The sequence below is a fragment of the Penicillium angulare genome (genome assembly GCF_028827245.1).
Source record: "Penicillium angulare strain IBT 27051 chromosome Unknown utg000004l_segment0_segment0, whole genome shotgun sequence".
NCBI lineage: Eukaryota > Fungi > Ascomycota > Eurotiomycetes > Eurotiales > Aspergillaceae > Penicillium > Penicillium angulare.
Window position 1 is genome coordinate 2,392,601 of NW_026623163.1, and position 27,614 is coordinate 2,420,214.

A 27,614-nucleotide genomic window follows, 5' to 3' on the forward strand; every position below is an offset into this window, starting at 1 on the left:
CAAGTCAGTACCAACACCATGATCCATGTCACCTCATCTTGTATGTAACAGGTAATTATCTGGGTTATAGGAACGACAGTAGATGATTACATCGTGGAGGATCTGGAGGGATTGCTGAAAACTTGAATGTATGATAATTGGTGGTTCGACGCCCGAGAAAGAATGAGGGCTCCAAATTTGTAGAAACATGTAATCAGATGAAATATTTTATACAATGGGTCTTTGAGAAGATAAAACATTTTAACCTTTAGGTATACCACTCCAATAAAAGCTTCTTAAATTATAACCTAGCGTTTCCGAACTTGACCAGTTTCTGTTTTTAGCCCAGAAGAAATACCAGTCACAGGCTCCTCATCAGCATGTGAACCATTAGCTAAATCCTTATCCACACCATTAGCCTTAGCAGCTCTTGTGGCTGCTGTAATATCCTCAATTAGGTATTGAAGCTCTGCATTAGTCGGCTTAGGTCCAGCAGAAAGATTTGCTTCTCTATCCCAACGCTCCCTCGTGTTCCAAAAATTGTCAATCAATCGCCGAGTCCAAAATGAACTTTGCATTTTTGTGACAGCAAATTCCCAATCAGTCGTGTATTCTTTGAAGAATGGCTTGTATCCTAACAACCCCCCGATCCACCGACCGATAACCACACTGGTCCAGTAGCCCAGGAAAAGCCGACAGGGCATCCATGCTGGCGCTGGAGTATAGTGTCCACCTGCATCAAGCATCTATGATCCATTAGTGTTTGTCCTATATAGATAAGGTTATGGGAAGCCTAACTTGTAACTTTTGAATGAAATCAAGACCACCTTCGTAGAGCAGTGCGTCATGCCAATATCCGTACCAATTCTCAAAAAAAAGTCTGTCAAGCTGGTTGTCGATCCCAGCATCTGTACCACTCAGCAGCACTGTCATAAATTCGCCGGAATCGGGATGAATGCTGAAACGATGGATATGGTTCGCTTGGAGAGAGACCTCCCCATCTTCTGGAGTAAGGTTACGCGTCACACCATCAACCTCAGCAACACAGATACCGTGCTCGACGTGGAAGAACTCGTTCTGGTATCGGTGGAAATGCATGGCAGGGCCATCTGGCCGCTGGGGACTATCGATGAGCTTTCGCAACGTTTCTGGGATTGGTCCTTCCACGTCCAGTCGGTAAGTTTGACGCATCATAAAGCTTCGGCCTGGGGGCGGCTCTACCCATTCAACGGTAAGGAGACCACCGAATCTGCAATTGGTTGATATTAGCTTCAATAATCGAACCGGGCAGTTTCCAACTTTTCTTGTTAGGAGAGTATATCACACTACACGTACTTCCGAATAGTCTTCGACCCAGCGGATACATGGTAGGGCACAAAGGGAGTAAGAAACCCCATCTTTTTAATCGACTAAGTGCGGTCGTAGCAGTGTTGAAAACAAAAAAAATTCGTGATGAACTAGAGAAAACAGCTCAATTGTAGAGGAGCAACGAAATAGCCACACTGGGTGAGACACTAAGTCGGTCGCGGCTGGATTGGCGCATTTACATTGCCCACGCACCATCTTTATTATTATCGCAGAATATTTTTAACCCCACTCAAAGGCAGTAAGAAATACTTGTGGTTCGTAAATTCAATTGCATCCGACTGTTCCTATTGGTTTTGATCCCAACGTGGTAGGTGGGGCTGTCCTTATCCATAACGGGCTTGACACCACTAGATGCCTATCGTGAATGTCACGCCAGGTCTCCCCGAGCCCCTTCGAGAGACAAGTCTCCATTCTCCCCTGGCGGGAGCAGTCCGTAAGTGGTGGATATTTCGATAAGCAATAGGTATGGTTTGATTGTCTACCCCGCTCAAATCTATGGCAAAGTACTAGAGGTGATTAAGGCCAGAAGCTCGGTCTCCCAGAGTGTTACCCGTGTAAATATTTTGTTCATTCAGATGATACGCCAGGATTCCGCTGTCGTTGCGTCTTTTCTACCATTAGAATTTTGAGTATTTAGCTGGTGCGGAAAATGGTACGTGTTCTTGTCTTGGTTATTGTCCAAGAAGTTAACCCCAGTGCTCTCTAGGCGGTTCAAGTTGAAGAAATTGGGCTGCATATCATCGTTGTCGGTGCAGGTCTCGCTGGTCTTTCTGCTGCAATATCCTGCGCATTATCCGGTCATTCTGTTACCGTTTTAGAAGCAGTAAAAGAACTTGCAGAAGTAATATATGACTGCCTATTCAGATCAAATACCATTATATTAACATTGTCTTACTTAGGTCGGTGCGGGGTTACAAGTTACACCTAATGGCTCGTGCCTTCTCAAAGCCTGGGGTCTTCCTCAAAAGATGTGGGAACAGGCAGCTGAACCATCTCAGTTGACGGTGCATCGATATTCTGGAGAGGTTCTAGCCCATGAGGCTGACTTCGATAAGAATACCCGAAGGAAATACGGCGGGCCTTTCCTCGATTTACATAGAGTTGACTTACAGCAAGCTTTGTATGAACGGGCTAAGCAGTTAGGGGTTATATTTCATCTGGACGAACGCGTGCAAAATGTTGATTCCTCAGTGCCATCGCTGACTACTTCTTCGGGGCTTGAATATCACGCTGACCTCATAGTTGGAGCTGATGGTTTATGGTCACGAACTCGAGAATGCTTCCTGGAGGCTGCTGATCCGCCCAGGCCCACAGGAGATTTGGCGTATAGAATCGTTCTATCGTTGGATCAAATCAAAGAGCCAGCTTTACAAGATTGGGTTCGCCATCCAGAACTCCATTTTTGGATCGGCCCTGGGTGCCACGCCGTGGGATACTCCTTAAAAGCAGGCAAAATGTACAATCTTGTACTGCTTGTCCCGGATGATCTACCGGCTGGTATCAAGAAGCAACCTGGGAATGTCGAAGAAATGAGACTACTATTCGAAGGCTGGGACCCTGTGTATGCAGAACTTGACCCACCGTGTTGCATTCCGAAATTAATGGCTAACTCAATTGAAGTCTTACTCAACTTTTAGGCTACGTTGACAAAGTTGACAAATGGAAACTTATGCATAGTAAGGAAACAATAAGCCCCACTGCTGTCATATTAGGCTAACTGTGTTGTGCTACAGGAGAGGAGCTACCGACTTGGATTAACGAAGCTAACAATTTTGTCCTGATGTAAGTCTATCTGCACGATTCTTAAAAATTCAGAGTCTTGATTAGTCAAGTAACATTCCACAGCGGCGATTCCTGCCATCCCATGCTCCCATATCTTGCGCAGGGCGCTAATTCTTCCATGGAAGATGGAGCGGCCCTAGGGACGATCTTAAAGTCCGTCACAAATAAGGCACAACTTCCGAATGCTTTGCATATGTTTGAGAAGCTACGAAAAGTAAGAAGTGAGACTATAGCCAGGGAAACATTCAAGCAGGTATGTGCCTTACTCTTCGGATCTTAGACTTTATACCCTATGAATTTTCAAATATGGACACGGACTGACTTTGGAGCTTATTAACTATAGAGGAACGACTTTCATATGAAAGACGGCCCTGAACAAGAAGCACGAGACAAAATATTCTCATCACAGCTTGGAAAAGAGATTACTGGTGCTTTCCCAAGCAGATGGTTTGTTTCACCCGAGGCAGTCCAAAGTGGTTCGTTTCTAACTACAGATAGGACATGCCCCGTTGTCCAACCATGGATATATGGGTATGATGCGATAGCCGAAGCCAAAAAGGTGCTTCAAGGCAGTGAATCGTTCAATGTTAAAGAGAGGATTGTTTTCCAAGAAGAAGTTTCTGCCCTAGAATGCAATAGCCAAGGGGAGAGTCAGAACCAGTCGTTAATATCGAGGGGGTCAGGATGGAAGATTTAAAACAAGCTCATATGGTTTAAACTATTGTCAATCTGCGGTACCAATCTAGTATCGGAGATACTAGGCAAAAACCTTGGCTTTCAATTAGTCTTAGTCCGCCACCTCCATTTATCTATTCATCAATCAAGAGATGTGTATTCTTGAGGTCCTCTTTTGTTGATACAACCACGCCAATATGAGGAGCAGAGTTTGGAAAGGTTTCTGCCATCCATGCTCCCAGAACATTGTCTACCACTGTTTCACGCGAAAGATATCACTCCGAGTGGGAAAAATGGAGGTGTGGCACCCAGCATCCCTGGGCGTCAAACTAGAGTCTAGATTTGAGTGTATTCCTTTTAACAATACAGTAGACCACATACCTGAACTCTCACACGCTCTTTATTATAAACACAGCCAAGATGGATTGAAACCTTCAGCTTTGTTGGTGGCCGAGCAAAATTAATGGTATAGGTCGAGGAGTCGCTCTCTGCTAGGGAAAAAGGAGAGAAAATCCTTACGTCAGATATAACTATCAGGCGCGAGATATCAGCCTGGCGAATCTCAGCTATTTTGGCTTCAAAGGGCCTTGTGGTTGTATTTAAGATCCAATCTGGCATTTTATTGAAATGTCGGAAAGCTAGATCAATAATGCCCACTCCGTCACTTCTGATAGCGAGATACTTTTCATCGTTTAGTTTGAAATCCTTGTATCTGATTTTGAACGTCTTCTTGGTATTTGCTATATCTTTCTCTGGTAACATTGACGGTTGCCAGAACCGCATGGGTTCCAGAGTACCGGGAATATGTCTTGTCTTTACCACAATGGGATCCTCAAGACGACTGATGTATGTACGACTACCGAGAATTGTGAGATGAATCTGAAGAATATTGGATGTCAGTAAGACTGTATTGGTGATCAGCCGATAGCTGGGGATAAAGGCAGGACGAAGGGCTGATTTCTCGAGTTGCGCAGCAACTTTCATAACGAATAAAAGACGACCGGCATCGTATTGCAGAATCATATTCCATATTTCCGGAGGAAGTATTTGATATAGCGAGGGAGGGAGTGGCTGATATGCGACAATGGTAGAGGACACTTTCAATTTGCTTGTTGCTGACGGAGCACTATGGACAAACCCACCTTTGAGACTCACAGGGGAATCAGACCACACATCTAAAACTGTAGGTTCTACTAGATCCATGAGTGAGCCCAGCATCTCTGGTGGTATGTATTTGATAATATCTCGACATGGTTGATGAAGGACCCATAACCGAGGGCTGTAGCTCAATAGGGGATATATTTCCCCAGTTAAACGTCTCTTCAAAGTATCGGAAAGATTGAAACCTTCTGGTTTAATTTTGTTTGTTCCATAGTCAATGCAGAACACTTGATAAGAGGTTGGGAGGCTTTCGACCGCTTTGGGCATAGAGAGCAGTGAAAGTAAGAGAACTTAGCCATCTTGAAATCCAGCTGAATCACAGCGAAGGTTCAAAAGTTCAAGAGACTGAAGTAATAGACTACAATTGAAGGCAGTTTTCTGGTTCTTATATAGATCCTCTATTCTGCTTATAGCTTGGTCCGATAGTCCCGTTCATAACTTTGGTGCGACACTCCAGGGCTGCAGCGCCCTCAATGCGTTCCATACTAGTTCAGTAGACTCTGAGTGTGTAACATCAATGCTCACTCCCACATAGCTGGTGCATATAAAAATTCAATATGCAGAGTAATCGTTTAGGTGCGTCTCTGCCTAAATAGGGACAAGCATGATGGCACAATTGTCGAGGATTGCAACTGCAACTGTCACCACCTGGACAGAATCCGGATTAAGTAAGGATTTCCACGGGTGTGTGCAGAGGTTTCATCTTTTTTGAAGGATATCAAATAGTTTACAATAATTTTACTTCCATTTGTATATGAACAAGGGCGTTTCCTCTAGGGCTGCAACCAGGATTTGTTTAGTCTGCCAGGGTCCTCAATAGACCTCAAAAGCCCTATTCATTTTGAAATCGGCTCTGCTTCGTATCAATCAAAGTTTGATTTTCGCCATGCTGCCCCGGTCACCTGGAGGATCTGATCGCAACGAAAAAAATTGGAAATCTGTTGACAATGCTAAAACTACGTACGAAGAGGGGCCGTGATTTACCAATGCTAATGATGATCTTGTGGGGCGCTAAGTGGAGTTTCCCGCCTTAGTTCCTTATCAGCGACGTAATGGTGGAGATGTCTCATGGTAGTCGAGACATGGAATATCTGAGAGAGAGGGAATTAAATTTGGATAAAGACAAGAGATGTAAGCCGTGGGCTAAGTGAAGTGTAAGAAGACGTGACAACCGCCTTTTAGTGTTCAAATGTTAGGTAAATGCCGAAATGTTGCGTCACCTCAATATGTGATTAACCCCGCCAGGTCAGGCTTATCAACTCTATCCAACGGTCAACACACCAAAGAAACTCATCTTTCCCCTCTTTCCTCTTCCCCCCCTTTTATTGTCTCTTTCCAAACCAAAACTGTCTCTCAATATCCACAACCTTCTTCCAAATCTTTTCTCTTTATCTATCAACTATTTCCCCCACCCCTGAAGCCGTATCCTGAAGTCAGGTGCAGCTAACAGGCAACTACTCCCCCGCGGGACCCACTATTCGGGGCACATGCCTCCCGTCTCCATCGTTCTTGTATGTCGTCTTCCCTTTCCTCTTGGCTTTCTGTTTCTTCCTCGTTAAACTGTGGTTTCTCCTTCCTTTATATCTCTAACAGAAGATCCACCGTACCTCTATGAACCTGAAGACATGTCTGACGCTCCAGAGTCGTCGCCCAGGCGTCCAACGAGCGCCCACGCTACCTCTCACCTTCAATACCCGACCCTCCCGCCGCTAAGTGCTTCTGTGGAAGAGTGGTTATCCCGGTCACGTCCTGCCAATACCATGTCCTCCGATAGACTGTTGGAACCCTCGCCTAAGTCTTTGGGTGACAGCTGGGCAACGCTCAGCTTGTCAGACCTACATTCCGAGGATGGCAGTCGCTCGGAGCAGACGGATATGGGCTCTTTGATAGACCAAGCCACCCCGGATGATGTGGCCAGTCTGGATGAACGCTATAGCAGCAGTGACGTCGGTGATCCAGACCAAGATGATACCCCCGAAGACGATTATGACGACGAATACGAAGACGGCCAACCTAGGACCTACGACACGAGCTCTCAACATTTTCCAGGCTTGTTCAGCCCCAGTAAGACCATCGACGATAGCAACATGACTGCCAGACCCACCCACGGATCGCAGATGGATTCGATCGAGTTTGTGGAGCCCGAGAAATGGCCTGAGATGCAGCGGGTAGAACTCAAACATACTATCCACGTCTTTGAAGAGCCGGAAGCTTCGGAGATGAGAGCTCGTCTGCCATACTGTTCGCCTGAATCCATTCTTATGGTGACCGTCCAGCAGACCATGACACAACAGAGTCTGGCGATAGACAAGCCCTTCCGTGTCCTGTACATAGGGCAGTCGGATTGCCGGAATATTATCCTAGACAAGCTTGGTGATATTCTCGTGTCGAGCTCGTCCTCAGGATCACAAACCAGCTCTGCTGAATCCTCCCGATATCATGTTGTACCAACTTCGTTCGGAGCTGGAGCGATACCCAACTTTGCAGAGCTTCTCCCCATTCATGTTCAGCTTGTGGTCGACGAATGCGTGGGGGCTGCAGAGACTCTCCATGGAAGCCAACCTGGAAATCTGAATTTGTCATTCAAAAATAGGCCCTCGTGTCTATCCCGTTGGAATGGAGATGAATATCTTGTATCTTCTTCATCGGAGTGGACTTTACCAGATGTCGCTGTCTTATTCGTATCTAGCCGAGATGATGCGACGGCAGTCCAAACCAGAACCATTGCCCACACTTTCCTAGAACGACATGGAATTCCGGCCATGGTCATATCGGACGAGCCTCTCTGGGAGAGAAATGCCGAAACTGTCCCCTTAAATGAAAGCAGTCTTCACATTTGTCTAGAGACCCGGCATACAAAAACCGGTGAGCCAATAATTTTGCGTCGTTACCCGATTGATCTGAAGACATTCGAAAGCATAACGCCTAGTCAACTCAATAAAAACCTGGCTTCACTTATGGATCTGTACCCAAAGAAGGCCCACAAAGTCTCCACAAATGTTTCAAATCTAACAGAAGCTGAGCGCTACTCATTTATTGACACCGAGAAATATCCCTTCAACTGGCTTGTACCGTTGTGCAATTCTCGAGCTCCACAACTAGGTGCAATACTACGTCTTGCCACTTTGACACTCATTTCTGCAATTGCCCTTTCTCTTGGATATGCAGCACTGAAAGCCATTGTCATCTTTATGGTGCAATGGGTCGCTAGCTCAGCGCTTGCTAGCGGTTCCGCTGCAACGCCGATACCAGTTATTCCATCAAATGATCAGCCTTTGGAGTACATAGCACACAAATCTCTCGCTACACGATCTCCGGGGGATGTAGAAAGTGTTTATGATCCCGCTACAATTTGGCCAGCCACTGAATCGTCTATCGCACATATTATTGCGACTTCAAGTTCACCCATACCAGGCGATCATTTTGAAATTCAAGTAATTGGGGACTGCCATGTGGTTATCAGGCCCTCTCGCAAACTCGGATTTTCGAGGAAGCAGCCAAAATTCACGGTTGATGTTCACCGAGACGGCAAAGCCCTACCACATGAGCTATCTGAGATATTTGAGGGCGTCTACTCCTTACGCTTAGAACGAGAGGATGCGTATGGCTTGGTCAATATGACTATTGTTGCACAATCTAAGTCACGAGTCAACCAAACAATCCTCCTTGACTTTGGGACGCCATGGCTGAAGATTGCGAATTGGAGACAAGCAGCTCAAAGGGTTTCTTCGAAATTCACGAAAGATTTGCAAGTCGCCCAAACTGGGTTGTCAGAAGTGTACGGTCGATTGTCAACAGATCTACAAGTCATCATGGGGGACGTGGTCAAAAGATCCCATTTTGTACGCAGCGATGCTGAGCGTCTCCGCCATGAGAGTCTACGCGTCCGTGACAGCGTCTTGTCTCGATCTAAGCAGATCTCAGAAATAATCACACAGAATGCTGTCCAGCAATGGCGAAGTGCGTTCTCAATTCTACATAGTCGCTCCGTTCATGTTAATCAGGAGGCTAAAGGGCTTCTCAGTGATGTTTGGGGACGTCTAGGTAGGTCAGCACCCCAAGTAGATATGGGATCCATGAGAGATCGAGTACGCAGTGCGAAGCGTGCTACGCTGGGTAAAGCCCATACTCGCGCACGCAGCTTCCTGGAGCATGGGCGCGCAGGAAAGGAGGGTTCCGATGACAGTGCAGGTCGCTGAATGAATCGATTTCTTACCGTCTCGCGTTATTACACATGCGCTTGCTTATTCATGACCTCGCTATGATAGGATGTTTTGTTTTCGGCGATTAGGCTGGGGAAGGGCAATGGGTTCAACTTGTGGATTCAATGTGGCGTACTTTGCTTTAGCTGTGTGTTTTCTGCTCCTTTTGCCTCTTTTTCTTTTTCTTTCCTTTCCCCCTCTCTCTTTATGTTCCCAGGGTGACCATAGTTGTCAAATTAATCCTACTGTCCCCCACATCTAATGATCTGTTGGGCCTATCTCCACTATATCAACTAGGCGCAACCCCCCTCGCGTTCTTTACAGTAAAAGAAATCGTTGACTAGGCCCAAAAGGCGGTGGCAAGATTCTGCCCCCGCCCACCCAAACTATTAATTTTTCCCCCCTCATTGTCACTCTCTGTAATCAACAAACACAAATCTTCCCCTGAAATTTACGCTTAATTAGGTGGCCCATCGTCGCCTACCTACTCCTCCATCCTTCCTATCAAATCCTGAAAATCACGACATCCACATCCATCATGTCTGACGTCGCGGAGACCAAGCCCGACCCCACCACCACCGCTCCTGAGGAGCAGCAGCCCGAGACCACCGCCACTGGTGAGGGCGAGAAGACCGTCACTGAGGCTGCCGTCGACACTGCTAAGGAGGCTGCCGATACCGCCAAGGACGCTGCTGTCAAGACCTCTGACAGCGTTTTCTCCATGTTCGGTGGTGGCCCCAAGAAGGAGAAGAAGGAGGATGAGGCTGAAGAGGGCGCCGAGGAGCCCTCCGGCTCTTCCAAGGCCCAGAAGACCGAGGAGGTGAGTCGACTTTTCCTTGCAGATGTTTTATTGCACCCGGGGACCTTGTGCATCAATTTTTGGTGGCCACAAAACAAAGAAAAACAATGGGGCGCGGGGCTCCCGCCTAGCCCCGCGTCTTGTGTGGTGGCGGCCAAATGACCATCTTTATATCTTATTTTGTCCCCGTGGTGATATCCTAGCAAATCTCAGTTGACTAATTGAATCTTTGATAGAACGATGAGGAAGCCCCCGAGTCCCCTGATGTTCACTTCGAGCCCGTCATTCGTCTGACTGAGAAGGTCGAGACCAAGACCAACGAGGAGCTAGAGGAGCAGGTCTTCAAGATGCGCGCCAAGCTCTTCAAGTTCGACCGCGAAAGCAAGGAGTGGAAGGAGCGTGGTACTGGTGATGTCCGTCTGCTGAAGCACAAGGAGAACCAGAAGACTCGCCTGGTTATGCGTCGTGACAAGACCTTGAAGGTCTGCGCCAACCACTACAGTAAGATAACTCGCCCAAAGTCTTTATTCTTGCTCGATTATGGATGATTAATTTGATTTCGCAGTTGTTCCCGATATGAAGTTGAGCCCCAACGTCGGCAGTGACCGTAGCTGGGTGTGGAACGCCGCTGCCGATGTCAGCGAGGGTGAGCCCGAGGCACAGACCCTGGCCATCCGTTTCGCCAACAGCGAGAGTGAGTCTATTTCTTTGAGACAACATCACTAAGTATGTTTTGACTAACGATAATTTCTAGATGCCAACCTCTTCAAGGATGCCTTCGAGAAGGCCCAACAGGAGAACGAGAAGATCTTCAGCAGCGAGCAGTAAACTATTGTTTTACCTTTGTCAGCTCCTGAACTCCAACAAAGGAGTATGAGAATTCACGACCGTGATGCGCGCTCCGCACCGACGGCTTCTTGCTTTGTGGACCATGACCTTTTTGCTCACTCCTAACAATCGTCCCCTTATCACCACGCCATGTCTTCTCCTATTCACACACCCCATATTCAATTCCCAATTACCCCCTTCCCCTTCCCCTTCTCTCAACTGGACAGGCGATTCAGCAGTGATGAAGATGCTGTTCGCACAGATATCGCAATGCGATTTATGAAATGGAGGTCAAATCCCCGATGTCTTTGGTCCCACAGTCGACAGTAGATAGACATTTTCCCATCGAATATACACCCTGCACATCACCCACAGAGCCCCATGAATATATAGGTCATTTTTTGTACTTGTAAACTAAAAAGACTCCAAAAAAAGAAGCTCTTCTGCTATTAAGGCTGTTTCAACTATCAATATAGGTAAATCGATACAAAGCGCAGGATATATGGATCTAGTCTCTTTGTAATTCTACCTTTTTGTGTGAATGAATCCGTCCCATGATTATAAATAGCTGAACATAGGAAACCCCTATTTGACTGTTTTCAAACTCAGCATCATCCATCATTCAATCAAAACTATCAAAGAGTGGTGTTTGTGGAAATGATAGCGAATACCCAATGGCCTCGGTGAATAGGCGGTAGTGCTTCGGTCTCCCTTCATTCAACCTCATTCCTGCCCGCTTCTTTTTCTGCCCCTTCAGCATTACACAAGATTGGACACCGCCAGCTATTTATCAACGCGACATATTGTCCCTATTATACTCTGAGCCTTGGAAGGAATATTCCTGCTCCATCTGCAACGACCAAAATTACCTTAGCGCGTGATATTGGAATCCGAAACCTAGCGCATTCTCCTCCGCTCGCACCCACCGCTACGCATCTCCAAACTTCTACATCTCTGGGCTCTTGATCGTTCAAGCCCCAAACACGTCGCGTCCATTCGATCTAGAATTTTCCAGGACTATAACCCCATCATGCCTGATGTAAGTTTCATATTCTTGTGTTCCTTCGTCGTCATGCGATGTCAAGCTTGATCAATGGCAGTCCACCTGCACGACAAAGCTTCCCCTCCCCCTCGCACACAGAGTCATCTATACTCTTTACCCTAAATGGGCTCTCAAAATCAGCGAATTACAGCGTCTATATAATCGGGTAGCTTTTATACTAATGCTCATTCTCTGCTCTAGGTCAAGCGCACCGTCCGCCTCGTAACAGAGCAGCATATCATGTACGTGCTCCGCATGCGAATCCTCCCCACCAGCCCAAGAACACGATTGAACCCCTCCACCCATCATAATCATCACCAAAGAGGTGGATATATTGCTGCATAAAGCTCCCTTCATCTTGAATGGCCGAGCATATGCACTCTTCAATAAGATTATTGCCCTCGGACGGTCCAGATCTGCCCCCACAAGACCGTGGCTTTCATGAACTCGCCTCGATATCTTCTCTACTTGCAGCACGTGCGCTGACTCGTCTTCTATAACAGTGATAAGCCTTCAGAAGTAGAAGGTTTCCCGCAACGATCATGGTCGATCGAGATCTTCCTTGTGAATGACAAAGGGGAACAAATCCCTGCCAACCTTTTCGACAAGGTTGTCTACCACCTCCACCCCAGTTTTGGTGACCGCAGCACCCAGAGTATGTCATAAACAATCCATTGATCTGTTCAAACCCGGCGGTTTGGCAGTTTGCTGCCCACGATGCCCTCCCATGTATTCAACGAACCTATGGCTAATACCGGAATAGCATTCAAGAACCCGCCGTTTCGAATCTCCGAAGAAGGATGGGGTGAATTCGATATGACAATCGAGCTTGTGGCGGACAAATCGCATATGGTTGCACATGATTTGCACTTTCGGGAGGAGCGATATGAATCTAAACATGTCATTGTAAGTCATTTTTGCCAGTCGGTCGTTTACAACCTACATTGTCCGTTAACAACTTTGGTGCAAAATAGGCCTTCAAGAACCCCAAGCCTGCTTTTTTGAACGCCTTGCGCGAGTCTGGTCCTGTTCCCGGCGACGAGAACGGATTGAAGAACAAGCGCGGCGGAGCCGGTGAAGAGAGTGTCAAGAAGAAGAAGCGCACCGAGAAGAATGTACGTTTCTTTTTCCCCTTCCCAGAACATAAACTTCAGCTAATTACTCCTAGGTCGACATGGATAAACTTGCCGATGGCCTGCAGAAGCTTGGCGAGGATGATCTGCTACAAGTCGTGCAAATGGTGCACGACAACAAGTCGTCAGACTCCTACACTAAGAACGATGTTGAGTGTAGGATCTCCTTCCCTCCATATTCATATACATGATTGTACTAACACTTTTACCAGTGGGCGAATTCCACGTGGATCTTTATACCCTTCCAGACACCCTCATCAAGATGCTCTGGGACTTCACGGCCGAGCGTGGAAGTTTGTAATTGACTACAACCAAATCCTCGAAGCCCATATTCCCACATTCCCTTTTGATCTCATACTCAAATGCTTGGCTCTTTTATTCGAACTTTGATCCTCCATTTTCATTTCCCTCTCTGGTTTTTGTTTTTTCCCTCATTTTGATGTCTTTAACGGGGAGTTAGCGGATGCTCATACAAACCTGGCTGGGGCTTTCTTTCCATGACCCGTTCCTGTTCTCCTTTCTCGCACACTCTTTTTCCCCCTCGTAGACCATCATATCGTTTCGAATAGGTTATACCCTGGGTACTGGTTATTGATACAGCCTGAGGCTCATTCATGTTCTTGAGGTACTGGTTTTATAAAAGGATACAGGGACTAGGCGGAACCCTGATACCGATTACGTGCTTTTTGCTCGGTCGTGCTTGGTATTCGAATTCGATGTTAGTTGGCGATATTGAGTTGTCAATGAATAAAGTTATGAAACCAAGCTTCAAGATTTGTGTAATTTTCTTAGAAAAGAACTGGGGTCTCCGTACAAAGTATCATGTCTGTAATCTTGGAAGCAAGGAGAGATAGGTGATAGGTTCTAACGCCCGTTGGGCTTGGCATCTAGTAGGTACAGGCCTGAAGTTGACGTGTCATAAGTGTGTATCGAGCCTAGGCACTTGGAAGACATTGATTGATTCTACATAAAAAAAATGGGGCATTATTAGCCATGGTTGGATATAAAACAGCTGACTAGATACATCCATATCTTGATCAAAGGTTGAATCTTACGAGATGATGTTGTGCAACGCCAATCGGAGTGAGGCTGGTTGAGGCTGGCGAACAGGTAACTAGGGATGGCCCCGTTACTGATCGATTCTATCCACCTAAGTTTCTTGCTTCCGAAAATATGATCCTTCCTAAGTTAAGGCTCTTCCATCCAAAATACAAAGCTGTCAGGCTTCTTACTCAGCCTTATCGGCATGGACATCTAGGCTTAGAACTGTGTCACCAGTTGTTAGGCTTTTTACCACTAGAAATGACTACTTTCTACTACTGGAACAAATTTGGACAGGTAATGATCGGGTGCATTATTGTATGAGAAAAGAAATGAAAAACAAAACGGCAGATGGGATATCTCAAAACCAGAGTAGCAAGTTAGACCGGCCAGACCAGCTGTGACACGGCCATCCTCAAGAAATGCACCATAGATATGGAATAAGGCCTAGTAGAAGGGCCAAGGTGCAAAACCGGGTAAGACAAAAGGAAAAACATAGTACATGAGTAGGTAAGGTTGAAAAAGATTTCCGGAATAAACGCCCGCTGTATGCGGACGTATTCCAACGCCATAGATAGTCGCCGTTTCCCCAATTTTATGAAATGAGACTGTGTCGATGAGAGATGTTGATGAAAGGAGAGGGAGATGGACAGGTTGAGTTGAGGTGAAGTGAAGATAGATGGAAAGAAGCATGAAAGCCAGAACGCCTTGCTGGTGCGCGTAAATCAAAAGATCAGAGCCAGCCCGATCATATCAAATATTTTGAGTGGAATTAGAGCACGCGGTGCAGTTTCAGCAAATCCTCCAGGCTGTTCGCGCTGCATGGGCGACCTCGTGGGATATTGCGTAGGATATCCATGATTGTCGCGAAGACTTCGCCACCACGGTAAGCCAGCAGAGCGGGGGCTTGGATGTGATCCATCTCTGCGATTTCGTGGTGCAGCTTAACAAAGCGAGTTGAGGTCTGGCGGCGGGCGATGGTATTCAAGCATTCTTCCACAATAGCACTCTCATCAGACTAGTAGGACGATCAATTAGCATTGTGTCACGAGACCAAAAGAAAGATGAAATATTTGGGGATGATAATATCAAAGGGTCAAACTCACAGTAGGATCATAAATGCAGACAACAACGACAGCATCAGAAGTAACCTTCTCAATGGCATCGAGGTAGCCGACGGCATCGACATTGTCGACATTGCCATAGTGTCGTCCACGGGGAGAGGGGCGGCGTGCATTACGACTTTGCAATTCTTGCATCCGCGACGCACGCCACTTACGCATAAAGCGCTGCTCTTCGTCATCCTCACTGCCCGATGAACCATCCGAAGCAGGTGGTGGTTGCTCAGGCTTAGCGGCTCCAAAGGCGGGGCCATTGGGGTCGAAACCCGCCGCACTAAGAAGTGTGCGACGGAAGGACTTCTTGCGTGCACGCTCGAATGCCTGGGCATCAGCAATGACGCCCTTGGGGCCCGTATTAGCCTCAAAGGTCGTCTTGGGGACGTGGTAGTTTGTTGTAGACGAGACCATATCGTCGTTATCGTTTTCCTCGTCGGAGGAGTCGACTGTGTGGCGCTGGCGTAGGGTACGAGAGCGAGGAGGGGAGTCGGAATGATCGTTATCGTCTGAGAAGTGGGGTTCGTCTTCGTCGTGATCGTGGTCCTCTGGGTGAGAGGAGAACTTCTCCTTGTTGTTGTTGACGAGTTGATTGAATTCTTCTTGGGCGGACATCGTGAAAAGAGTTTTGTGGGTGTGGGAGATGGCGGGGGTTTAAAAAAGACGGGAATCTTTGGGCGCGTGAGGTGGATGGGCTTGAGCGGTTTGAATGGAGAGATTGGATTGGTTGATGCAGGTGGACGCAGGAAGAGGCAGAAGTTTCATCAAAGCCCCTGAGTGAAGCTTGGACAAAGAGGAAGAGTCGAACGACGGAGTTGGGGCTGAGGTGGGAAGAGATCGTCGGGGTGAAACGGTAAAGGAAAGCCCCTTTTCAACGCAGTTTCAGAAGTTTGGTGCGGACCCACCGAAGACACGAAGAAGGTTCTTTGTCTCTCTTTTTTTAAACAAGGAAAAGGAAATTGGTCCTATGAGGTCGATGGTTTTCCAGCCTTGGGGAAATGAAAATCAAGGATAAAGTTGGATCTAGTGGAAAATATGATGCCCAAGCATATTCCATGTTCGTATACGTCGTAGATGTCTAAGTTGTCTATGTGTAGGAGGTATACTGCACATTTGACTGGAGAGAAACTCCGGATTCCACGTGGACACGATGTATAAGGTTAATATCGCAATCTTGCTTGTTCCATGTTTCAGATAATTAATTCTTGTTCTTTCTTGTCACTATCACCACAATACCAAGGTGATCCCCAAGATCCTCTTCCTCTCCCTCTCGAGTCATTCACAACACATCATTTCCTCGCTAATCACCTTCCTTCCACCCCGAGTCCATCTCAAGAATCTAGGTGCCCAGAGCCTTGAAACTTAAACCCACATCAGCCCCCATGTATCCACGTTGTCCGGTCTCCAGATGACGCAGATCCTAGGCTCGATCCACCATCTTCCACTAGGCCAGCCCCCAAAAAAAAGAAAAAGGACATGGGCTGATCCCTATCTCACCAGTAGTGACCAGGCGAGAAAAGTCATCTGGTAGCTTCGTATCCATAGCCGCTAAGAGCAGCTAATCTCCTATACTAACCTAGTTCGAGAATGGTCTCGGACCTCTAACCACCTACTAAAGAAGGAGGAAGGTAGATCAGACAGGATCTGGAGATCAGAAACCCAAAATTGCAAACAAAGAAAAAAGAAATAAACAAACAAATCAGGCTACTAGGCGGGATTAAGATGAGCATTCGGCTGTGACGGCTGTGACTAAATTAGAACTCCACAGGTTTGAGGAGACGCCATACATCGCCCAGCCTTGGAACAGAGAGCAAAAAATAGAACAGGATTCCTGGAGACGCTTCCGATCCTTCGAAAGGGCGCAAGGCTTTGTTCGTTGGCCTTTGACCTCTATCCTCTATCCTTTGACCCCAGCCCCAGCACCGACATCCATGCATATCCATGTGTTTCTGAGCCCCCGGTTCTGACAAGGGGCCAATGGGTTGCGTGCCCTCTTCTTGGCTGGAGTGGCGAGAAAGAATAACCTAGAAGCATCGAATAGAAATAGAATTTGAGGTGGATTGTGGACTGTGGAGGATCTCCATTTAGATCAGGAGCGATCCTGCTCAGATTACTCTACGGAGTAAATGGTGTCAAGTCCACCGAATCCTAGAGAGGATGTGACTTGAGCGTTAGCCACGCCAAGGACTAAGGAAAGTTATTCCCTGACACACATCTGATACTTCTCTGATAATTGGCCCCAGACTGGTGGGTAGATGGCGGCAATTGGGTTTCTCTCCCCAGTAGTTCGGTAGATACTCCGTACAGCCTACAGGATTTACTTCCCTGCCTCTTAGTCACCTGAACACGAGATGCTGGTTTGCCACTCTCACGTCAAGTGGGTTAGGGTGTTCGTTTGGATATATCCGATATGTATGCTGACTGGATAAGGGCTTCTGGGGTGGATTCAATGGTAGGGCTGAGTAGCGTACCTGGTTTATCACTGCCTCAATCTCTGCCCTACGGAGCACTCTATACCCTGCTCTATGTAACTACTCTTTGTAAGCGTCTTCATGTCAAAGATCTACAGTTTCCAATCCCTACGTCTTCTACTAGCTTCTACCAGGGACATTTAGATCTCAGAAGACACTTTGTATGAATGCCCTATTTCCGACGCTCACGCCACGCCAATCACATACGCCCAAGATCAAAAGAGGATTCAAGGCCAGCGCAAATGGAACACACCGTAACTCTGCAATTCCTCCAGAGGATAAGGAAAGAGAAAAAGAGGCAAAATTTGAAAAGCACATATGGAAATTTGGAGTGGCTCAAAACCTGGATAATGGCGATCCAGTCAGAATCCCAGAGGAGATTCGAAGTCACAAAGACGTAAAAAGAAGATAAGTACAAGCACACTCTTTCTTTGAGGAGACACGAGAGATGAAATAGGAAATTGAGATGACGCGGTAACGCAAAGGGTGATAAATCGGGCGAGTAAGTAATAAAGAAAAAAAGAGATCATGGCCATATCCAACAAAACCCGGTCCTTTCCTTTCCACAGAGAAAATACATGCCGAGACCGATGCAGGAGAGGCAGTCCAGAACGAAGAGGGGTAATAGAAAAGAGTAAAAAAGGAAAAGGAGTTAAAAAAGAGCAAGCGATCAGGTAAAGGGAAAAGAGAAAAGGGAGAATAAGGGAGTCGAAAAAAAGAAGAGAAAAATAGGGGCATCATCCAGTAGGGAATACTGAGAACCAGGGAACTGACAGAGGGATAGTCGTGGAAGCATTAAGTACATCTTCTCCCAAGTATGATCAAGAGCACATGTACACGACCATCGACATTCCAAGTGGCAGGGCGCTCTCATCGTATCCAAACATTGTGTCGTCGCTTTCGTTTCTTCCCCGGCGTCGCGTTCACCTCCACCACCTAACGCTTTCCGCATAGTATGCGACGGTTCGATCTGCGCCGTATTATCGAGATAATGCACGAGGCCCCTCGGTAACTGATTATTATCGTACAATGGCGGAGTATCAACCCATCGAACCAAGAAAAAATTCGAATAAGAGCATTGCAAATGATCGACACGGGGTATCTTGCGTTTGTTTTTCTTTTTTTTTTAGAATTACCAGGCCCAAACCTTGAGCTATAGAAAGACGGCAGGGCCCGAAATTAGCAGAGCTCATACGGCGGGGCGTAGAAGCGCAACTTACAAGTGAATCCCAAGATCCAGTGCACAGACTGATACCGTCGTTGCTGACACCCAAGCAGCTCACGCGGTTCTCATGACCGCTCAGCGAACCCACTTTGTCGCCACGGAGAACATCCCACACCTAGTAATTATTATAAGCTGATATTCAATCGGAGACCATCAATACCGATTGTAAACGTACCTTGCACTCAAAATCGTCGTAACCAGCGAAAAGTAATCGGCCAGACACGGAGAATGCGACAGAGGTAATACCACAAAGAACTTGGTCGCTCTGTAGAAACAAGAAAGAGAATATGTTAGTTCCAAGCACAAAAAGGGATGAAATCACAGGAACCAAGATAGCTAAAGACAGAAAAGCATACCTGGTAAATGTTAAGCTCGCGGTCGGCACGGATATCAAACAAACGGCAGGAAGTGTCGTCTGAACCGGTACCAAAGGCGTTTCCATCGGGGAAGAACTGAATGGCGTTGATATCGGACTCGTGGCCAGCAAATGTCTGTACGGCCCTGCCGGTTCGGATATCCCACAGCTTGGCGAACGCATCGCAAGCACCGGAAACGAAGATGTTCTGGTTGGTTGGGTTGATGCTGATTGACATCACGTCACCGAGGTGATCGGCGAACTCGGTAACCTTGGAACCAGACTCAATATCCCACAGCATACAGGTCATATCGCCGGAAGAGGTGATGATGCGGCGATCATTAATGAAGCGACAGCAAGAAAGGTAGCCGGAGTGACCAGACAGCTCACGCGCAACACGGGTCGGGCCCTCGCGCGATGACAAGTTGTAAATAGAACAGATGTTATCCAAGCCACCACAAGCAACGTAGTTTCCGCTGGGTGCGTAGGCACAGGTCATGACCCATGAAGATCGCAAAGGAATGGCGTGCACTTTGTTGGTAGTATAGGCATCCCAAATGATGAGCTTTCCGTCTTGAGAAGCTGAAACAAGGTGACGGCGATCGGTAGACCAGTGCATCGCGTAGATCTTCGCAAGGTGACCTTTCAGCGTTCGGCGAGGCTTCATGCCAATTCGAGGGAGTGCATCGGTCTGGCTCTGTGCGACTTGGCGAACTGCAGAAGGTCAGTATTGGCTTCTTCAAAATCTAACATGTCGGCGGTATGTTCAATCGTGATTGTAAATGGAATCCTGTTCCGAGTGGAGTGGGGGGAAGAATGGGTTGTGGGAATGGGAGTTCCCCGTGCGTGATATAGGTAGTCGTACGGGAGGTGTCCGCCAGCTCATCCTTCCGACGCTTGATCTTGTCCTTCAACCCCTCAGCCTCACGCCTGGCGGCGGTAATTTTGGCTTGCATTTGTTCGCCGGACATATCGGCTGCCATTTTGCCGGATAATAACCCCTTATGGATAACTTTGTTGTGGAAGGGAGGGGAAGCTATGGAATCGGTGTCCCAGGGGGGGGTAAAGGGTGTGGGAGGTTGGTTTAGAAGGGATCCGAGAGGGGGGTTGAGGAGAGTAAAGGTAAAGTTGAAAGTGGAGTGAAAGGAGACGGAAGCGACCGAGTGAGGTCTTCAAGCTGCGAACATAATCCAAGAAAATCAAATTAAAGAATAAGTCGCAAGGGGGGTGGAGGAAGCGCGGGCTTAGAGAAAGAGAGAGGGAAGAGGGAGTCGAAGGTTCTGAACAGGGGGCGAGTATTACTTAGGTACCCACTAGTGGTAAACTAGATGACATCGGCGCTGCACTCATGGCATTCCCTCCATTGGCTCGGCAAAAAAACAATTCAAAGATTACAGAGAATTTGGAATTGATCATGATTTTTCCTAGTCAGATCTAATTCTTTTAATATCTGGGAGGGGGAAACATATAGGGTGAATATGAATCCGTCGTTAACTATGACCTTGTTCGTATTGCACTGGACAGTATTACACTGCGTCATTTCCACCATCCTGCTGTTTCCCCGGGTCAATATTACCCACCAGGTACACAGTCAATACGCGCGCCCACTCAAGCGCTTCCGATTATCCTCCCCGGGTAACTGAAGAACTAATCGCTCTCTCTTCATCTCTCTTACTCTGGAAACCTTTTTAGCCGCTTAAATTACATCAAACCCACATACTATTCTTTGATGGTCCTAGGAACCAGGAGACAACTGGGCTATCTCCTCCAGGGAAGGACTTGGCCCCCTCTCTATTCTGTACCGGTTTAGGTATTTTAGCGCTGGAAAGCTCGGAGGGCCCCCCCCCCCATACCCAAATGGAGGATTACAATGCAACCAGTGGCGCTGGAGATCGCCCACGTATGCCTGGCCCCAATCGCTTGCTGATGAAAAATTCTATCTCAATAGCGCCCGGCTCTAAATCGTCCTCTCTCTATAGGACTACGTATAAACCTTAGATGTATACAATGTAACCTTTCACGCATTAACTTGCGGAGCGGGCTGACCGACGGGTCCTCTCCGCACTATATGTACTAGACCGCTATACGAAGAAAGCGGGCTAATGTAGTAGATTCAAATTGCAAAATTACCCCCAGCTGTCCATCCTCCACCCTGGAAGGCTGTGTACAGGGTTTTGTCTCATTTGTGGCCAACACGAACCCAGGTTTGTAAATGCCTTGCAATAAAACTGACGCCTATCTGACAAGGCATTATCTCGTATTACTATAGCTATGTACCTACAGAACAGAGCCTCCAACTTGAGTGTATTGAGAGCGAAACGTTGATACTTTATTGTATCACCATCCTTGATACGGCATGGCCTCAAAATGAACGAGGATTTCGGCTAAATCTACACAGCCGGGGAATATGATGTCCCCATGTCGATATAATTAGAATATGAAAAAGATTCTTTGGGGAAGAAACCAATGATATAGCAAAGCTAAACTGAGTATCAGTCTGTTGTAAGAGAGTTTATTGAATACTAATGTACATCAGAGTAGGTAGCCCTGGAATACATATGAGTGGTCATGAGCATAAATGCTTACCTAGAATACTATACGCTACATCCATGGATGGTCACAGAGCATATACGTAAATGTTCCTTGGAATCGCTGTATTTCATTATTTCGGATCCATTCCAGCATAAGAACGTTTTTGCATTCCTCGAATAGGTAGGGGTCACAATAAATTGCCCCATGATATACTACACCACTGCCTATATAGGTACCGATTTAGGGTATCTCCTTGCAGACCCGAAACCTCCCCTAAACTTGAAGTATTTTGCAGCCTCAACCTTCTCCACATCTGACAAGAAAGACAGGCAATCCCATGTATGCACATTGTTCTTTATTTATCCGATTTGCAAAACGACCCTTTGTTGGCCCTATTACATTCTCGGTTTAAACGCTCAAGCGGGGTCAATGATTTGGGGGCAGCTTTCCTACATTAGACTGCTCCTTTGGTATTATTGCATCCAATCCCAATCCAATCCTGTGATTCCTGTTCATATCTCACTTGCATTGCCTCTGTCAAGCCTGATAACGGTACCCTCTTAAAATCCAAGGTTCTTTACAATACAGCAGACTTTTCGGAACTGTATCACCTGTATCACCCAGCCACCAACAGGCCCAAGCTCATTTGCACATTACCTTGTCGGTTTAATTGTGGTCATGGCGGTTCCCACCCGAGGCTGACTAATAAACTGCATGATCCTCTTCAGGGCTACAGAGTATTTGGTTGTCGGAAATTATCTCAGCCCTGATCACGAAATGGTGAGGTGCGAAAGGAAGAAGAACAGCAAAACCAAAAAAGGAGACCATGAATACATATGGGCCCATTGCATCAACTTTTGAATCCTGCAAAAACACCTCCAATTTCCTTAACGCGGTATTTACCAGCCAAACCGGCCCGTCGGTGCATCAGGCAAATGACTTCCCCACTGCGGCGCCAGACGATTTTTAGCCCCCTTTTTCTGTCTTGTCCGCACTACGAACCCACTCGGGGTGACTGAAGACGATCATCATTTTCAGCTGCAATGAAAGCTCACGTCAGGATGGCAATGCTTCTGTATCGTGGATCTTCAGCTGGGGGATTCCCGGGGATCATCCAGTCATCTTGTCATTTTCCGGTCAGCAGAGTCACCCTTCAGGCTGCTGAATAGGGAAGGGGGGCGAATTGGGGATTAATAAGGAACGGGTTTCTCGTCTGACAAATGTGCTATTGTCATTCAGCTTCCGGTTCTCACTAAACGACCCACTAGGTATTATAGATGCCAATTTCCGCTCTCCACTTGGATTCCCCACTGGAGGATCTACATTGAAGGCACCGAGAAATGCAAGTAATACCGTAAGTTCGTCATCCCCTGTCTTCTGACTCGGTACATCACCGGAGTACGAACTACACTTGAACGCTATGTATGGAGTACTCCATATTCCACCTGAACGTTTTTGATCTACGAAAACATCCGCCCTACTTAGTCCGTGTTGTTGCATTCGAAGATGTGATTTATCCAATAGAGAAACGTCTTTTGATGATTAGGACACCATGTGACTAACTCAGCTGTTGTATATGTATTTCATTTTAACATATTGCCAAATAACTACTGGAAGAACCTTGGAATTGACAGGAGGATCGGTTTAGCTTAAATACCATGTGCCTAACCGCTTCAAGGAGACGTTATAGATGGGACAACAATACGGAGGACTCCGTACCGGTTGCCGAGTCCCACTCTCTATTTAGTTTTGATAGTCAGCCAGGGACTGCAAAAGTGGATTCTGTACGGACGACACATGACTGCCTTGAACTATATACCCCGTACCATAAATCCGTTGTGCAATCTGATAATTTGTTTGCTAAACGAGAACCTTGGGGGCAATATTTGGGTTTGCGTATGATCTTCATAGGGGCTTTCAAGGAAGACAGAGCGTGGACATGAGACATTTATTTGCCTATTGTACGGGCTATTGAAAGCGAAATGCTTTCAGGGTAGTTCCAAGGTTTAATCTATAAGAAAATCGCGTGTGTCTCGATCTGATCACCGGTTTATCTTTTCAAAATCAATATATGCGCATTGAATCCTGCTTCAAACCACGATCTCGGGATTGTCAAGTTCTTCCTCAGCCCCTTAGTATTGGTCAATTAAGTCAAAGCATCATGATGAGATATACGGGCTATCCACTGTCACATAGCATAACACTGAGTCTTTGATATGTAGGGTGGTTGAGGAGATATTGAAAACATGTTGAAGGGTCTACGGAGTATGTATCAAGGGATTCTCATGTTTTCATTTACCCGAATTCATCATTGAGTGGGAGAAGATCAGACCGATGAGTTTGAGCCAGTTGTTTTGCGTTGAAGAATCAATGAAGTATGAGTCATGAACACGTTCCATAAATGTATAGATCAAGAAAGGACTCATTGCCTACGAAGTCCGTATCCCCTCTCGGCTTCCGAGAATTGAGTGGTTAGTCACTTCGGTATCCGCTTCTCGCCACGAGGGGGGAGCGGAGAACCCTGCAGGACGGCAACGCAAGAAAAAGAACGAACAGTTAAGTGGTTATTTCTTAAACATCCTGCAATGACAGTCAAATAGAATAGTCTTAGAACGCCCTTGAATGTCGGACGAGGATGAAGCAATTTTCTAATACAATGTACCACAGTTCAAGTGCCGTTAAAAATAGAGCGAGAGTCGGTTCACGGTGGCGGGAAGCCAATGCTCGGGTCCCGTAATATTAAGGAGGCACCTGACGCCTCTCCGCTTTCGCCCTCAAAGGCTTTTCTCCCTCCTTCATCCCCAATCGACAACACGCCTCCATCCACCCCGTTCTTCGATTCCATCGCAAATCGTTTCTCATTACTCTCTTTAAGTCTTCTCGGAATCTTTGAAATATCCCCTTTCGTCTATAATCCATCGCCGACTCTTTAACGCCTGAGGGTCGAGTCGTTTCATCCCAAATCATCACCCCCTCCTCAATAACTTCCATCGGGCACCATTTGCAGTACCCATAAATACCATCTCGGCTCCCCTCATGTCGTTGCAGTGAAAGCGGTCTCTATCAGTGAGAGTTTTTTGATTCCAACCTTCGAGGCGCCGTCGCCATTTGGTTTAGGGGGCTGAGATCCCACCATCCAGGCATCGCATTGTCAAGGTCCTCACTTCTTCGACCTCTTTCCCCATTCTGGATGATTATCCATCCTTCATCAGAATCTAAATTTTAGTATCGACTTGGAAATTTTTTTGATAACTGCGTTTTTTCACATTTTCTTGGGTCACCCATCCACCGACATCATGCGGGAAGTCAACTTCAGCATCCCGAACGTGAACAAGGCCTCGGTCAACATCACAACAACACTTTACGATCGACGTGCCCTTGATTGCACATCAACTCTACCTCTCATAAACTCGCTGAACCATCTTGCATACCTCACAACATCATCTGCACGGATTCGTGACATCCTCACCGTCGATGGCGGCATCGAAAGACTCGTTTGCATCCTGAAGGAGGGCAAGAGCAAGGACTTGATGGAAATGTGGAAATGGAGTCTTGCATTTCAATGTGTTGTAAATATCGGAGTCCGGGGCTCAGAAAAAGTACGGACCAGGGTGGTTGAAGCCGATATGGTCCCTGTGATTGCCACAATTCTGGACAACTACATTAAGGTGGTGGACAAAGTGCGATCGCGGGCCGATCCTGAATCTCACAAGCACTCAAGTCGATCGGCTATTCCCAGCAAACCCAGCTCCTCCGCAACACGTGAAGCCACAGTCCGATCTACTGTTGACTCCAACCCTCCCGTTGAATCTCGTCCCTCCCGCCGCCAAGCTCCCCCTCCAAGTATCGAAATTCCGCAACCATATTTCCAGGATAATCAACCGACCGATTCGGATGTGATGGATGTCACTTCCCCTCCCCGTGTCCCGATGACCACTCCCCCCGAACGCAGCACCTTCCGACCGGATATTCACAACCATAGGGCTCATGATGCTCGTTACACCCGTGCTAGTCATCGGCTACGCACCATGCAACCCCTTGCCACCGCAGTCTCCCCGATGGATACCACGGAAACATTTGGCTTGCGGCCTGTGCGTGATACCGAACGCCTTCCAAGTATGCTTCCAGGACTACAGACGGGACTTATCTCTCAACCGGACTCCCCAACCACCCCCAGCGGACCGCTTCTCTCTCAAGCTCGAAACATTCCCCCACCTCCTCCACCTCCTCCCATGAGACAGCGACCCCCTATGCGCCAACATCAATCTGCTTCGGGCGAGTCGGATGATGCCAACGGCGAGGACTCGGCTATGGGTGATGACAATGTTTTGGGGCAGGAAGCGGGCCCTATTGTTGGGTTGCCCACCAGAATGGATATCGATGGCGTTGATGAGCAGTCGGGCACTACTATGATCGATGACGTTTCTGCCACCCATGGTGGATTGACGTTGAATGATCCATCGGAAGAAGGTCCAGAATCTGAGACCTTTAACATCGCTCATCGTTCTGCAGTCGATGGCAGCATAATCAACAACAACCCAAACACACAAAACAATGGTGGACTTGGACTTTCTCCCACCCAAGCCCCAAATAATCCTAATTCTCCTACCCTCACCCCCAGTCCCTACGCTTTGTACCTGCGTGACCGAAACACCCCTGCAGCGCAGGGTGTCCCATCGACTATGCCCAGAGACGAGGACGTCTTGATGTCCCTGCAGCTCCTGGCATACGTCTCAAAGTATTGCGATCTTCGGTCATATTTTCAGCGCTCTCACCTCGTGCCGAAACTCAAGATCGATCGTGAATTGCATCTTTTGGACGATAATGCCGACCCGTCTACTCCTATCGAGCCCGAAGAGGACGAAGACGAGTACCTCCTGCCTGATGATGTGAACATCTTCCCTCTAGTGGAGAAGTTCACTGTTCGTCATCATTCCAAGGATATGCAATATTGGGCTTGTGTTGTCATGAGAAATCTCTGCCGCAAGGATGAACATCGCGGTGGAATTCGACAATGCGCATACTACAAGTGTGGCAAGTGGGAGGAGTTCCAGCGGCAATTCGCCAAATGCCGCCGCTGCCGGCGTACCAAGTACTGCAGCAAAGACTGCCAAAAGGCAGCATGGGTCTACCACCGTCACTGGTGCCATACCACCCCTTGAACGACCGCCGACGACCCTGAAGAAGCTATCACTATTTGATTTCCATGCATATTGGCTCGCATAGCGTCATCTCCCCCATCACGCCTCCGAAATATTTTGTTCTACAGTCTACGTCTAATTCGCGAATGGCATTGCAAAATTTGGCGGCGTTTCAATTCGACCACCGAATATACTTTTTTACATGTCGTCTGGCTTTTCTTCTTCTCACAGCACTAGTCTGTTGCTTTTTTGGTTTATTGACATGTCAGGTCTTCCTTGGACTCTCGCTTTATTCCCTTGATTCCCATATATCTTCCCATCTATCATGGGTGTATATCTTTTTAACATCTCATATTGGAAACCATTCACATCGTTATGTTCCCTGGAGCACGGGTTTCATTTTCTTCTTCACTTTTTGCAGCCTTTCATACCTAATTGTTGCAACCACGATTTTCCTATGTTCTTAGATGGGCCCCCGTCATGATATGTTCCAGCCAACCTACGGGCGCTGGAAGTAATCCTCATTTACCCCATCTGCGATGTTTGATTCCATGCTCCGTGGAGGATTTTTCTCTTCTGCCGTATTTTTGCACTTTGCCATCACGGCACCGGCGTTGTCTCTTCACTCATTGGTACCATTGTTTATTCCCCATGAAATGAAACCCCAACATTTGCATTTGATACTTTTTTCCATTCTTCATTCCTCATTGTGTTCTCCTTCATCGCAATCCAGTAACTTATCAACATTGATCTGACATCATTCCA

At 47.1% G+C, this 27,614-nt stretch overlaps 9 protein-coding genes across 9 annotated transcripts; 5 read left to right on the top strand and 4 right to left on the bottom strand.

Moving 5' to 3' along the window:
• Positions 1-287: 287 nt before the first annotated feature.
• On the bottom strand, positions 288-1,376 carry N7478_004827 (uncharacterized protein; the record flags this gene model as incomplete). The annotated part of the gene is made up of 3 exons (XM_056921041.1): positions 288-725; positions 778-1,228; positions 1,315-1,376. 3 exons carry the CDS (start codon positions 1,374-1,376, stop codon positions 288-290), a joined length of 951 nt encoding a protein of 316 aa, XP_056779078.1.
• Positions 1,377-1,711: 335 nt separating this feature from the next.
• On the top strand, positions 1,712-3,826 carry N7478_004828 (uncharacterized protein; the record flags this gene model as incomplete). Its single annotated transcript, XM_056921042.1, has 5 exons — positions 1,712-1,780; positions 2,054-2,188; positions 2,247-2,908; positions 3,175-3,343; positions 3,473-3,826. The coding sequence occupies 5 exons, from the start codon at positions 1,712-1,714 to the stop codon at positions 3,824-3,826; spliced, it is 1,389 nt and encodes a 462-aa protein (XP_056779079.1).
• Positions 3,827-4,128: 302 nt separating this feature from the next.
• N7478_004829 (uncharacterized protein) lies at positions 4,129-4,827 on the bottom strand (the record flags this gene model as incomplete). The annotated part of the gene is made up of 3 exons (XM_056921043.1): positions 4,129-4,140; positions 4,186-4,290; positions 4,324-4,827. The coding sequence occupies 3 exons, from the start codon at positions 4,825-4,827 to the stop codon at positions 4,129-4,131; spliced, it is 621 nt and encodes a 206-aa protein (XP_056779080.1).
• Positions 4,828-6,590: 1,763 nt separating this feature from the next.
• Positions 6,591-9,164, top strand: N7478_004830 (uncharacterized protein; the record flags this gene model as incomplete). The annotated part of the gene is made up of 1 exon (XM_056921044.1): positions 6,591-9,164. The coding sequence occupies one exon, from the start codon at positions 6,591-6,593 to the stop codon at positions 9,162-9,164; it is 2,574 nt and encodes an 857-aa protein (XP_056779081.1).
• Positions 9,165-9,705: 541 nt separating this feature from the next.
• Positions 9,706-10,794, top strand: N7478_004831 (Ran GTPase-binding protein YRB1; the record flags this gene model as incomplete). Its single annotated transcript, XM_056921045.1, has 4 exons — positions 9,706-9,987; positions 10,203-10,467; positions 10,532-10,660; positions 10,721-10,794. The coding sequence occupies 4 exons, from the start codon at positions 9,706-9,708 to the stop codon at positions 10,792-10,794; spliced, it is 750 nt and encodes a 249-aa protein (XP_056779082.1).
• A 1,030-nt stretch (positions 10,795-11,824) lies between these two features.
• N7478_004832 (putative transcription initiation factor subunit (TAF30)) lies at positions 11,825-13,270 on the top strand (the record flags this gene model as incomplete). Its single annotated transcript, XM_056921046.1, has 7 exons — positions 11,825-11,833; positions 12,038-12,078; positions 12,340-12,491; positions 12,600-12,742; positions 12,811-12,951; positions 13,005-13,125; positions 13,182-13,270. The coding sequence occupies 7 exons, from the start codon at positions 11,825-11,827 to the stop codon at positions 13,268-13,270; spliced, it is 696 nt and encodes a 231-aa protein (XP_056779083.1).
• A 1,512-nt stretch (positions 13,271-14,782) lies between these two features.
• Positions 14,783-15,740, bottom strand: N7478_004833 (phosducin family protein; the record flags this gene model as incomplete). Its single annotated transcript, XM_056921047.1, has 2 exons — positions 14,783-15,028; positions 15,117-15,740. 2 exons carry the CDS (start codon positions 15,738-15,740, stop codon positions 14,783-14,785), a joined length of 870 nt encoding a protein of 289 aa, XP_056779084.1.
• A 2,988-nt stretch (positions 15,741-18,728) lies between these two features.
• Positions 18,729-20,159, bottom strand: N7478_004834 (WD40 repeat domain-containing protein; the record flags this gene model as incomplete). The annotated part of the gene is made up of 5 exons (XM_056921048.1): positions 18,729-18,749; positions 18,817-18,936; positions 18,997-19,086; positions 19,178-19,890; positions 20,042-20,159. The coding sequence occupies 5 exons, from the start codon at positions 20,157-20,159 to the stop codon at positions 18,729-18,731; spliced, it is 1,062 nt and encodes a 353-aa protein (XP_056779085.1).
• Positions 20,160-25,004: 4,845 nt separating this feature from the next.
• On the top strand, positions 25,005-26,870 carry samB (MYND-type zinc finger protein MUB1; the record flags this gene model as incomplete). The annotated part of the gene is made up of 1 exon (XM_056921049.1): positions 25,005-26,870. One exon carries the CDS (start codon positions 25,005-25,007, stop codon positions 26,868-26,870), a length of 1,866 nt encoding a protein of 621 aa, XP_056779086.1.
• Between the last annotated feature and the right edge of the window lie 744 nt (positions 26,871-27,614).